Source organism: Mustela putorius, unplaced genomic scaffold (genome assembly GCF_011764305.1).
Source record: "Mustela putorius furo isolate JIRA1106 unplaced genomic scaffold, ASM1176430v1.1 tig00000242_pilon_pilon_pilon, whole genome shotgun sequence".
Classification (NCBI taxonomy): domain Eukaryota; kingdom Metazoa; phylum Chordata; class Mammalia; order Carnivora; family Mustelidae; genus Mustela; species Mustela putorius.
In genome coordinates, this window is record NW_025421325.1 from 11,664,861 (window position 1) to 11,678,835 (window position 13,975).

The window sequence follows — 13,975 nt, forward strand, 5'->3', positions numbered from 1 at the left end:
GGGTGGGAGAGGAAGCAGTGAGAAGAATTACATATGGAAGAAACAGCTCGAGGAGCCTCTAGCCATCCTGTCACTCATTCCGTTAGTTCGATAAACATTTTTGATCATACGCTATATACTAATCCCTATACTATTCCAGGGAATTCAGAGAAAAATAAAACAATCTCTGCTTTCAAAAAGCTCACAGTCTTTCAGGAGAGATTAGCTCCTATAAACCAAGACCCCTGCAAAGTGATACCCATTTCATAAAATTGATCTAAGAGGAAGGAGTATAGAGGGGGAGACATTAATTCTGCGTGATGAAAGGTGGGGTGCTCTAGAGTCCTGAACGTTTTCAGAAGGCCCTGAGTATACAAAGTTGCAGCTGAAGCTGGCATCCTCTGGTTGTGGAAAATAATCATGTTGCTTTTTCACTGAAGCCAATTTGAGGTTTTTCTGTCACTTGCAAACAAACTTCTCTAACTGAATTCCCTAGCTCTAGGAAATATTATACCAAGCAGAAGGAGAAAGAGAATTAGTCAAAGAACTGCCAGTGAAAAAGCAGCAGGCAGAAGGAATAATGCAAAGAGGCAAGAAAAAGTCACCCAGAAAGCCAAACTAGGGAGAGCCTCATGTTAGAACGAAGGTGCATGGAATTCACAAACCTCTAAACAAGGGAGGCAGCAAGAGCGGTAACAGAATTCACAGAGGTCACAGTGGAGCTCTGTTAAGGTGATGTTTGAAAACTGGGAGCTGAATTCATGAGCTAGAACAGGCCTTACTGCCGTGGGGGGTCATGTGGAGCCTAGTTATGGATCGTCATAGTGATCGGTTGCATGGATGATGTAACCTTCCTTGGTGGGAATAATCTCATATGTTGGTGCAGCAAATTAGATGTTGGAATGAAAAGTGTGGTTGTGGTTATGTTTGTACTCCAAACAGAATCAGTTTGTGGCTAATAGAATGATTTGTGTGAACAATATTGCTGGGTCGCTTTCTTACAGTGTGTGACAGTAGGCACTGAATAAAAGCCTCACTTTCCAGCACATCTGTATTTGGAGAAGTAATAAGCAACAATCCTCCCTCTCTTGCCCTCTATTCATATGAGGGAATGGGCAAGAAATCTCACTTCCTTCCAGTTCCAAGTGAAAGATGGGACGGAATGATGGGTTGAGATTAATAGGCTGACATTTAGTTAATGTAAATATAAAAACCGAGTTTCGGGTAAGAATTTTAAAAGTAATAGTAAGACAGAAAGTAATGCAGGAAGATTCTATGAAAGAGATCTTGAGTTTTTAGCTCACCACAACTCAAAATTGGGTTATCCTGCTGGAGACAGAATTGGGAAATGTATCTATGGAGGGAAAAGATGGGTCTGACTGCAACAGAGGCTGAGGAAGGAGGAAATGAATGACTTTCCTTAGCTGCATAAAGTGGCATCAAGTCCCTGGGGTAACAAAGCCAAGCTGAGCCCTTTTCCATCAGCCCCGTGGACAACAGGGAAATGTAGCCAAATATTAAGAATGAGGCGCCATGAAGGAAATGATTCAGGATGGCAAGCTGGAGACCTTTGGTCAGTTGAACTAATTTCTGAAAGCGGTCTAACTTCTGAACGCTGCCGGGTTTGAAAAGCCTGCTAGGTCTGGAGGCCACGCTCAGCCCTCAGGTGGCTCCAATCCGCTAGGCTCCGCCCCCGCGCCCGAGGAATCTGGAGCTGTCCCAATCCCGAGCCCCGGTTTAGCCTAGCCACGCCCCCTGGCCTGCCCCGCCCCCTCAGTAACCCGGACGACGCTCCCGCGTCCCCTCTCTAGACGCCTGGTCCCCGCACCCCTGCCGGAGGAGGGGGCAGCACCGGCGCCCGGCACTGCCGCGGGTGGGGGACACACTTCGGCGGAACGGAAAACCAGAATTGTTCCACGGGCCAGTCCACCGAGGTTCGTGACGGTAGGGGCGAGGCTCGGGGCAGGACTTTCACAGCTCCTGAGAGAGGCGGGCGGTTCTCCCGGCAGTCCCGAGCCTTCCGTGACCCCGGCAGACCTTCCTCCCCAAGTCCGTGCACTCCGGCTCTAGCTTCGAGAGCAGAGGCCCTCGCCATTTATCTCAAGAAGTGAATAGAAGTAGGACCCGACAGGGGCGCTGTTCCTGCTTCCCAGTTCACGTGACCCTCTGAGGGCGGTGGAAAAGAAACAGGCGGAGGAGTAAGTTACTAGTTACTAGTTACTAGTCCCGTCTAGGGGTAGGTAGGCGCAGACACGGAACTGAGATGCCCTCGGTTTGCGTCAAGTTAACTTCCTGTCTCATAAGAGACAGGAGGTCAGATTGTTATCCCTAAGGTCTCATTTGTGTTGGAATATAGCAATACATATACCTAACTCGGATGTGCTGGCATTTCACTGAATTAGTGATTAGTTTCTCCTGTAGCGATTGCACTTTGAACTTAAAATTTTTTTTTTTAAAAGTACATTTAAACACATAGGAGGTACTTGATATTATTTGTATGAAGGAATCTTATTTCACAGTTTGGGACAGGAAGAGAAGTTATTCTATTAGCTAATTTTTAACTTTTTTCTTCTCTTCTTTGCTACTGTTATTGTTCCTGATTTTCAGGCTGAAGTCTGTAAGCCTTGGAGAGACCTTCAGCAGTAATCTCTAAAAGTAAGTGAACGGAACCACGCTCTGCTTTCAACCCTTTCCCTGCTTTATATTTTGATTTAACCATCAATAAATATCAGTTAGTAGAAAATGTATGATTTCTATTTATTTTACTTACCCACCTAATTACCTACCACTGTGTGCTAAAAGCATCTAAAAATTATGATTCAAGGGATAAACGTTTAGCGACTCTTTACACTTCATTATGGGATTCTTTTAGTCTTTCAGGACTATAATTATTGATATTTTTTCTGTAGTTTTCTCTAATCTTTCGTAGCAAAAGAGCTTATGGTGGTAATATGAGCAGTTCTACTTCTTATAAGTGATTTCGTTGGTGATAGCAAAATCATTTATTTTGAACTTTCCTGATGACAAATGATAAATATGTCTCCTGTGGTTTATTGGCTTTCTTATATTCCACTGTGTTCAGTCTTGGACATAGTCACTCCCCAAGTAGCCTCTGTCTGTGCAGTGCTAGGCCTGCCCCGTTCCTCTGTGTTTCCTGATGAGGGCATCTCTGAGGATAGTGGGTGGGAAGATTACTCTTTGAAGAATTTTACTTGGGGGCCAGAAATTTAAACTCTCACCATGGGACACATACAGCCTGACCCAGCATTCTTAAACCTTTCATCCTGTATTTCTCCATTCTCATTTGTCTTTGCACGTGGGGGCCAAACCGTGATAGAAGAGCCAACCAGCAGATCAAAGAATCCACCAAATCTCTTCTGAATACCAACAGTGAAATGGCTTCAGGCAGCCTTTTGATCTTCAGCTCAGCATTCTTGGTGCCACATGTAGTGCCGCCCACTTGCTGGTACTGGGGGTGCTGCCTCTGGGTCCTCTTCACAGACTGCTTCCTCCTCAGCTCCTGGGGAAAAGCTGGTTTTGGTTCCAGCCAGAGAGATGCCTCCCATTCTCCTGGCTCTGAACCCTTCTTGTGTTCCTTCAGTAGCACCCATCTTGTGTGATTTCCTCTGTGGTCTTGAGCCAGGAGAACACTGACGTAGCGCCATTGTAGAGGATGTGTTCCATTTCTGCTTCAGGCCTACGACAGTCACCCCAAAGCATTAATCCCATTTCCCAAGTGGGAGCTCACCTAGGACCTGGGAACACTGCCTGGCGAACACCAGGGAAGTGATACAGCTCATATTAACGAAGAGCAAAAGGCTTTCTTTACTCTATAGGTATAATTGAAGTCTAAAATGACAGGCCCCTAAGCATGCTTGCATTTTTTTCTCACCTATTTCCTCTTGACTGCTTCTGTATGCTAGAACGCACCAACTTCCTACTTTAAGAAAATTCAGCGTAAGACTGAACATATAAAAAGATATGGTAATTACTTAGATTAAAAAAAAATTGTTGCAAGAACCTTTAAAAATTTGATGCATTTCAAATATTATGTGCCATAACATTCAGCTTACATGTTACCTATCGTGTAAAACAAAATACCTTTATGTGGCCATGTAGCGATTGTGAAAGACAAAAATCCCTTTTTCCAGTGGGCATAAGCAAGGTAGGATGTGGGGTTTAAAGCAGGGAAGGAGCCTGCTCAACTTCTACCCTAACTCAGAGCTTAAACTTTCCAACATAGATTGGTTGGGTGCTATTTATTATAACACTCAGTTAATAACTTTTTTTCCCACTTTATCATTCAGCTCTGACCACCCCCCATTCAGAGTTCGTGCCTTGAGGCTTGCCAGCAGGGCTTGCAATACTTACATTAAACTAAATTTAAGAGTAAAGGTGCTCCTGCTGCTAATGTTCTCAGATCAGAGGAGAGCAAAATGAAGGAACTGGCAGCTGAAACTTTAATGGTAGGAAACGACTCAGATATTGAAAAAAAATCACAGTTCATATGTGTGACAAAGAAGACATGTTTCTCTCCATGTATAACATTTGCATTTGATTTCATTAGGTGCTTATATTTTCTAGCAAAAATTGTCTAACACAATTAAACATCAAAAAGGATAAATTTTACATCACATATTGGTAGCCCAACTTTTGGGGGGGGTCTTTTATACACCTTGTTGGCTGGATTCAGCTCTAGAGTTTGGTCCTTCTGTCTGTCTATAAGCAGACAAGCAGCTAGTTCTTTCTAGTAGTTGGAGAAGCTCATTTTGGCTCCTTGGTAACTTTCAAGGGTCCTTGTAATTATGTAAAAGTCACCCCTGCCACAATGCCCTCGCAAGCAAAGTGGAACTCTCAGAACAGTCTTAATTTATAGAGGATGAAATGCCCCAACTGAACCAAACACAGTTCTTGTTTTCTTCCATCTGTTTAAAAATCCATTTTGAAATCCTTTTAGGAATAGACAGATGAGGGTTAAGAACTGAGATGGCCCAGATTTGCTCTGTAACATAGAAGGCTCTGGAACATAGACTCTTCATAGCTTCTGTGAAGTAGGCTCATGGGAGGTGGGTTTGGGGGAGCCTTTGTTATCCTTTCAAGCCTGTACTTGAGATCTATCTTTATCTTGACCATAACTTCTTACCACATGTTCTGCATACAGTGGTTATTTAATTAGTTCTGGTTTCCAGGTAACTCAACTAGTTAATATGACATCTGATTAGAAAAACAGATTTTTTTAATTATAAAAGAAGTTACTCTATTATGAAGTTATCACATAGGAGAGGACTAACATTTGCTGTTCACATGGTGTGTGTAAGCTATAACTATATTAAAATAAGTGGACTTGTTTCATGGATCATATCATGCCCTGATAATCTGGGTAATACTAGGATTCCATAGTGTGTAAACCATGACACTAATCCTCATTAAAATTTTCTCTTTAATTATGTAAAAATAATTATTTTCATAATAATCTTCTATTTGTAAACACAAGACTGCCTGTTCCTACACTGGATTTCAAAAGGTTTTCCCTTGAGTCTTATTGTTCTTCCACCCTGCTTCTCATGGCTTGGTAGAGGAACATGGTGCCTTGGCTGTCCACTGCTGGCTCTACCTCAGGTCTAGCCACATCTCTAGCTAACATCTCTACCTCAGGTCTAGCCACATCTCTAGCTAACATCTCTACCTCAGGTCTAACCACATCTCTACCTCCACCTTGACCTCTACCTAAGCAACTGTCCTCTCTCACTCAGATTTCATAACAACCTCCCAGCTGACCTCTCTGTTGTCTGCCCTTCTTCCCCTACAGTCTAAGCTCAAAAGAGAAGCCAGAGTGAACCTTTCCAGGTGCAAGTCAGGTAATGTCACTCCCATCCTCAGAATTCTCTAGTGGATTCTTAACTTCATCAGAGTAATAATCAGTTTTTACAGTTATCTTCAAAACCCTACACTATCGGAACACTCCCAAATTTCTCTTTAACTTCTTTGACTTTATCTCATCCTGCTCTTATTTATGCCTTTGCTACTGGTGAGCATTTGGATAATTCTAGTTCCCTGCTTAATTTTTTGCTGTAGATCTTGTCATCATCTGACATTATATATATTTTGCATATTTCCCCCACATCCACCCCTATAATGTAAATTTTCTGAGATCAGAGGTTTTCATCTTTTTGGTCACTGCTATATCTTTAGCACCTAGACCAGAACCTGGAACCAAGTAGTAGCTCAATAAAATATCTATTAAATATATTCAAGACCCAGGTTGATAGTGTTTTACCCTGAGTCACATAGGTAGTAATTATTGGAAGTAATGATTTAAAACCTAAAACAAACCTTTCACTTGCTTGGTGAGGGTAAGGATAGAGGTCAAAACTGGTGGACATGGTGGGGGAATCAAGAGGCTCTGGCCTTGTGGATGCCTCTCTAACCGTAGAAGTGTGCTTTCTTTTGCATCTGAAAGCCCTTACAGCATGTGATAGTTCCTCCATTCTAAGTCCACAGACACATCCACACTTCTTCCTATTTAAGGTAAATTTTAGATAATTTTATTTTTTTAAGATTTTATTTATTTATTAGAGAGAGAGAGCAGTAACAGAGAGGAGGAGCACAGGAGAAGGAGAAGCAGACTCTTCGCAGAGCAGGGGGCCCGACGTGGGGCTTGATCACAGGACCCTGGGACCATGACCCAGGCCAAAGGCAGATGCTTAACTACATGAGCCACCCAGGCACCCCTAGATAATTTGATTTTATAGACCCACCTTCATTATTGCTCAGTTACCTTCCTCACTCTGACACATTGCATTTCCTCAAGATGGCCACAACAATATCTCTCATCCCACATTCTCTTCATACCATGTGGAGTTGATGCTCTCCCCTCAGTGGGTGAATTGATGTTCGTTAGCCTTGACTATGAACAGATCTTTTATCACAGTAGAAGGGATGTTATATGACTTCCAAGGCTGGACTCTGCAAGTGGCTATAGTTTCTGCCTGGCTTTTCTTTGGCATCTTTGCCTTTGGAGTACTGAACTGCCACTTGAGAAATCTGAGGCTGCTATGCTGTGAGGAAGCCCAAGCCCTACAGGTAGCTATGCGTGATGTTCTAGCAAATAGCCCAGTTAAGGTCCCAGCTAATAGTACTGAATATCACATATATGATATAAGACACTTACAGATGATTCCTGACCCCCCACCCCAACACCCCTGATTTATCCCCAAGCTTCTGAGACTTCCCAGAAGAGGCTCAGCATCATGGTGTAGAGAAAAGCCATCCCATTGCACCCTGTCCTAAATTCCTGACCCACAAAAAAGTGTGAAAGATAATGAAATGATTGTTGTTTTAAACAATTTTTTCTGGACCTCTGTTTTCTGAAGTGATTTGTTACACTATGGTAGCTGTGTGTCTCTTGGGGCATCTGTCTGCTTGTTGAGAATCAGTCTTAGCACCCATCACTTCTAAGGAAAAGCCTTTATTTGTGAGTAAGAAAGTTTTTAGAAAACAGCAAAGTATGAGCAATTTTCAATTATTGATTGTAACGGGAAAGCAAAGCATGAGCATTTGAAATCCAGAGCTGTCCTAAAAATCTTCACTCTAATTGCAACCGTGTCCCTTAACAAAACTCATACCAAAGCTCCTGATCGTCTGAATATTCAATGCATTTATCAGATTTTTCTCCTTATCCACTTGGTGGTAGAGATGCAGACAAGTAATAAATTGGCCAAAAGGCAGATGGTAGAAGAAAATAACGAGAAACAACCTGCAGAATCCACTCACTATCATTCCTGAATAATAGAGCTATAGCTCTACACACACAGGCATTCTCAGCTCAGATGACAGACTGTGGATCTCTAATAATGTCTTAAAGGAGTCTTTGAAGAATTCATTCTTTAAAATACTGTTTCTATATATATATTTTTTTTGTAGTCTAAAATGACCACCCTGCCCCCGTTGCCCATGACACGCCCAAAGCTTACATCTTTAGCCAGGCATAAGCTGCCGTGTTCCCCCAGAACAATTCCAAGGTATGTAACCCCGGTTTTCATCTCTTTTTCTATAGAACGAATTTCTTGCAGTGAGATATGTCAATAGCACATCTCAGAAAACAAAATTGTTCAAGGATAAGAGTATATTGTTATATTCAGAATATTCAAATTTGCTATTTCAAAAGGATCAGTGAAGCTCATTCAAATACTAAGAATTTATTTAGTAAGCTAGTACTCATTCGATTGTTTTATTACCTATTCTAATTATATCATGGTCCCAGGAAACTTTGGAGATATATTTCCTTTTAAAAACAGTAGCGGAGAACTGAAAGTAGAGGCTTTAGGAGTGAAAGGTGTACAGCTTCCAATCTGCAAGGTCCTGAGTGCCAATTTCTGTTATGGAGGGAGGAAGACACAATATCACTACTAGGGTAAATTGGCAGGGCAGATTTAGGTGCTGAAATGATCCTGGGCTAAAAATGCTTCATCACACTGCTGCTACATTGACCAGCTGCTGAGTTCCTAGAGTTGCTGCCCGGAAAGTATAGAAGAGAACAATGTGTTTTGTCACAAGTATTAATGAGGATATTATTATTTAGAAGTTGCCATTTATGGTTTTATTGAGTCATAGTGATGCATATTATTTATTGATATAAATAATTTGCACATGTAGATTTGATTATTTTCTTTATATGCCAAATTTTCCCTTCCGACAAGGCAAATGATCAAAGTATTATGAAACTACTTTGTTTTGAGAAGGAGTATACTTGATTCTTAGTTTTTCTGGGAAAGACCAACGTCCCGGAACCAAAATAAATGCATGCAGTTAAAACAGCATGGAAGTTCCCTTATAACAGCAAATCAAAGTTTCTTCTCAAAAAGTTTGAAAAACAAATTTTTTGATACATGCATAATTTAGGATATATGTATATTCTTATTTTCAGTTTTACTTTTGAATATGGGGAGTATTTACAAAATCTGGAAAAGCTTGTTCTTCCTGCCTTTTATAATGCTTGAGATTCCATTTTCTTTTCAAAACCAGCAAAAATGGAGCCCAATCTCACATCTCTAAAATAAGATGGATTTTATTTTTTTATTTTTTATTTTTTTTAAAGATTTTATTTATTTATTTGACAGAGAGAGAGATCACAAATAGGCAGAGAGACAGACAGAGAGAGAGATGAGGAGAAGCAGGGTCCCTGCTGAGCAGAGAGCCCTATGCGGGACTCGATCCCAGGCCCCTGGGATCATGACCTGAGCCGAAGGTAGAGGCTTAACCCACTGAGCCACCCAGGCGCCCCAAAAAATAAGATGGATTTTAAAAAACACTATTTCTTGTATTCATTTTATGGAAGAAAAACACTTTTTTCATAACCATTTAAGGCAAAGTTTTGTATCAAGATTTTCCAGGGGCACCTGGGTGGCTCAGTTGATTAAGTGTCTGCCTTTGGCTGGGAGCCCGCTTCTCCCTCCCCTGCCGCTCCCCCTGCTTTTGCTCTCTCTGTCTCTTTGTCAAATAAATAAATAATTCTTAAAAAAAAAAAAAAGATTTTCTATTACCTTCTGAGTAAAAACAGATGCTTGTTTAGTCCCATACTCCCATTGTTTTGAGACGTTAGTAACATGCTTGTTTTTAAAGGTGTAATGGAGTTTGAAGGAAAAAATACACTACCAGTGTAATAGATTTCTCATTAAAGTCTTCTTAAAGTCCAACTTTTTAAATAATAATTTGAATTTTATGTTTGACTAAAAACCCTCTCAAACAACATTTCAGAGCAAAATTTGGTAATGTTTGGAACAGATAAATGTTGCATGTTTGTATCAAGCAGGTGTTCTTAGTTTAAAATCCTGGGCCAAATAGAATATGACTTCTGTATTGCAAAATTATAATGTGAAGCAACATGAGCAAAATGGAAGAGCTTTAACGTTTTGAGGAGAAAACTCCCTCTTTCTTAAGAATTCATTGATTGTTTTAATGTGTTGCTGATTTGTTTGCATACTGAGTTTAAGATTCTTCCCTATCTCTTAACATTCAAGAAAATGAAAATTTGGAAATTATTAATCAATAATTTATAGCTACTGTAGAACATTTATTATATATGGTATTATACCTTAAATATTTCTGCTCTTCTCGCATTTTATATGTTTGGGAGCTTTTCAACTTGATAAAGCAGTGCTTTATTATTTCTTTCCATTTCATTTAGGTCTCGGTTGATCAAAGAAAAAGATGACATAGATCATTACCTGGAGGAGAATTTCAAAGGATTGGCAAAAGAGGAGGTTGCTGCGTAAGTATAACCTCTTAAAAGTACTTTAATATAAAGTTTGTTTCTTTTGTCTTGATTCTTTATTGAAATTTCAATTTTCCTGTATAGTACACTATTTCACTGGAACATGGCATTTAAAAATTAAAGCTCATATTAAATAATGATAAGTCATGTCTATTGATCTTACACATATCAAAGTCTTTAATTTTATGGCCTTCAAAATTCTCATATTTACCAAGATAATATACTATCACATTTGTAATATTTTAGTTAAGTCTATGCCATTAATTGCTTATTAACTTCCATTTTAAGGTGTATTGCCTTCATGGGGAAGAAAAAAGCTTTTAGAGAAAGATCATATCTTTTTTTTCCTAGTGATTTAAAACAAAAATTCTGTACTAATGTATGTTCCTCCCCCCACCAAAACTCACAAAAATAATGAATGCATCATAGTTTATCAGTTGCTTTTTAAATAATTCTAAATTGTCTGGATTTATTTTATCAATGAACATTATAAACTTTGCCATTTTATCACTAGTTAGAAACTTATGTTTAACTAAAAACTATAAAAACCTTTGTAGGTTAGTGAGAAATGAGTAAAAACCTAAAATAATAGCTGAAAAGATTTAGTATTTCTTGCTTATAGACTTTGTGACCATGTTATCATCAGATCTTTAGATGCAGGCATTGAAAAATGGAAATAATATAAATATGCATACATCTTATGAAACTCATTAAATGATTCAATTAGAATATTGTATACAGCAAATGTTTTTAAAACACCCTCCCAATTCATATTGTCTAGTGCTATGGGAGTCTACTGGAAGAGTTTTCTTAATGATATTTTGGTATAGTTTTTCATAGAGTCTAAAATTCCAAGTTACTTGATATGTTTCATATTATTAGATATTATCTGTGTCAACTTGCATATAGTGTGGGAAAATGGAATAGTTCATTCTGTCAGCAGCTACTTTATTTTAAAACGTGACAAAATTTTACAATACCTTTAATCACTGTCTTGCTCAGAACACTATTGACTGCCATGTGTAGTATCTGGGATTTTTGGTTAAATGTCCTGATTGTTGGTTTTTTTTTTAAACCCTTGGGACTATTTTTTTTTTTTAAGATTTTATTTATTTATTTGACAGACAGAGATCACAAGTAGGCAGAGAGGCAGGCAGAGAGAGAGGAGAGAAGCAGGCTCCCTGCTGGGCTCTATCCCAGGATCCTAGGATCATGACCCAAGCTGAAGGCAGAGGCTTTAACCCACTGAGCCACCCAGGCACCCCTGATTGTTAATTTATTAACTTTCCTTGGTAACCTGTTGGATAAAATTAAAAGTTAATATTGTCTGATAATAAATTACTTAAAAGAAAAATATATACAGGTGATATTTTCATTCTGATTTAAATATAATGATATCCAAGTATCTGTAATTGACAATAATTAGATATTAAATTTGGAATTAAACTTATACTTCACATATTTTAACAAGCTAGAAATCCATATACAGCACTTAAAATCTGTTAAATGTTCAGTCTGCATTGAAGAAAACTTTAAAGCAGTGCAGAATAGGATTTGCTGATGACTATTCTCTTAATATTTTTTTCATTAAAGGTATTACCGAATTGATTTCAAATCCATAATATGCTACAGAAAACAAGTAACAAGTAATTCTCCAGCCTTACAATTTCATTCTCCAGTTTCCTGCAGCTGAATATGTTTTTAGACCAAAGCTAGGATAGTGGATGCAAACCTTAGTAGGAAGATAGCTGGTACTTAGCTCACTCTTCTGCTTTTGATTGATATATATTCTAGACTTTGCCACAGACAAACTAATTGAATAGCATGTAAAGGAGAAAACTGATGAATTATTTCCGCACTCTCAGCAATACTCAGCAGGTACCGTGAGGAATTATGTATATTCTGTTAACCAAGGAATTGCTATGTAAAACTTTTTATTAGTCAGTCAACTCTGAAAAGATAAATTGGTCAGCAAGCATTTAAGTGCCTACTTCGTACCTAATACCAGGTTTTTTACAGTGGGAGAGACAGTGATATCTTTTCGTACAATATTTGTCTCCTTGTCTCAATTTGAGATAATAAGGTCCTTGTCTCAATTTGAGATGATAAGATTTATGAACAGGAAAAGAAAATGGAATGCATGAGTGCTGATTGTATTGTGAAGTGTAGCCTCAAGGTATAGAGGAAATCAGAGAAAACTAAGGTGGTCAGATGAATCCTACTACAGAAGACAGATTTTGAGTTTGGTTTTCTGTTTGGTGGCATTATAAAGTTACCAAACTGGTACTTCACAGAACCTCAGTATACAAGTGGAAGAAATTGATGAATCAAATTTTCAACAAGAAAAGCAATATCTAAGATATACCTCTAAGTCTGTATATACTGCTTTGTTCTTCTTTTCGATGGTAATATATATTACATATATATAAAGATGGTAAGATGGTTGTATATATGTTCACTGTATAATTGATAGCCACTAGCTTTGATATCCCATAATATGTATGTGCACTCATCATCTAACCCAAAACACACCAGTTGACTTATATGTAAACTCAGACTCTGTGACTTTCCTTCTATCAAAATTGGTGGAATTCCTATTCTCATCTCAGGATGATGCCTCTGCTTGTGCTCTGGATACCATCCATGCCCTCTTACTTGTTCCGAGACTTTCTCCACATTTAAACATGTTTTTCTTCTACATCATCGTTTTCCCTTTCAACTGGATCAGTCTCACTAGCATTCATAACTCCTTTAGTATTTCCCTTGACTTCTTATCTGCACACACCCCCACCCCCACGCAGGTTCTCTCCCATTTTCCTCTACCCTTCAAAGCAACCAGAAGCACTGTCTCAGTATTTGCACCCATTCCTGCATCAATTGACTCTAGATAGGTGTCTGGTCCCAGAAGTCACAGAAATCTCCCAGTTTGGAGTGACTAACACCTCCATTTTTACCACATACAATGATCACGTTTCTGTCCTCATCTTGCTTGACGTCTTCACAACATTTGATAGAGTTGAGCGCTCTCTCATTGGTCACTCTGTACCGGTGGCTTCCAGGATGCCATGTTCTATAGTTTTCCTCCAGACTCTGTGCCTCCTGAGGCTGGCTTTCTCTTTGCAAACCCTCAGTGGTGGGTTGTCCTAGGGCTGAGTCCTAGGCCCTCTATTCCAGCGGCACTCCCCCCTGGATCCAGTCTTAAGTACATCAGTACCCTAACGACTATCACATTTATAGCCCTGAGTTCTCCATTGAGCTCCAAATTTTTATATCCAACTGCCTCCTTTACATACCTACTTGGGTGCTTAAGACACTCTAAAATTAATCTGGCCACAAACTGGACTCTTGATTTACCCCTACTTTCCTTCACCTCCCCGACCAAATAATCCCCCACAGTCTTTCCTCAGTTCAGCAAGTGGCACCAAGGCAGCTTTGAGTTGCATGCACCCTGACTTCACCAGGCTCCCCCATCTAATCCATCACTATGTTCTATCAGATGTAACTCCTAAATATATCCTGTCTTCATCTGCTTCTCTTCATTGCATAGCCACCATCATCCCTTGCCAAGATCACTAGAATAGTCTCCCAGCTGCTCTTCTCCAATCCCCTCTAACTCTGCCGAAATTCAGCCTCCTTCTATCAAAATTGGTGGAATTCCTATTCTCATCTCAGGATGATGCCTCTGCTTGTGCTCTTTTGAAAAAAATTAGATCATGACACTCA

The 13,975-nt window shown here is 39.4% G+C and overlaps 1 protein-coding gene across 6 annotated transcripts in view; it reads left to right on the top strand.

Moving 5' to 3' along the window:
- The first annotated feature begins 1,765 nt into the window (after window positions 1-1,765).
- Window positions 1,766-13,975, top strand: part of TTC29 (tetratricopeptide repeat domain 29) — a 233,524-nt gene continuing 221,314 nt past the window's right edge. The window contains exons 1-5 of one of the 6 annotated variants that reach the window (XM_004758024.3): window positions 1,766-1,913; window positions 2,587-2,634; window positions 5,789-5,837; window positions 7,903-8,000; window positions 10,166-10,249. In XM_004758024.3, the coding sequence (XP_004758081.1) occupies window positions 7,909-8,000; window positions 10,166-10,249 (176 nt within the window). In that variant the 5' untranslated portion in view covers window positions 1,766-1,913; window positions 2,587-2,634; window positions 5,789-5,837; window positions 7,903-7,908. The other 5 variants (XM_004758022.3, XM_004758023.3, XM_004758021.3 and 2 more) reach the window with 5 other exon arrangements.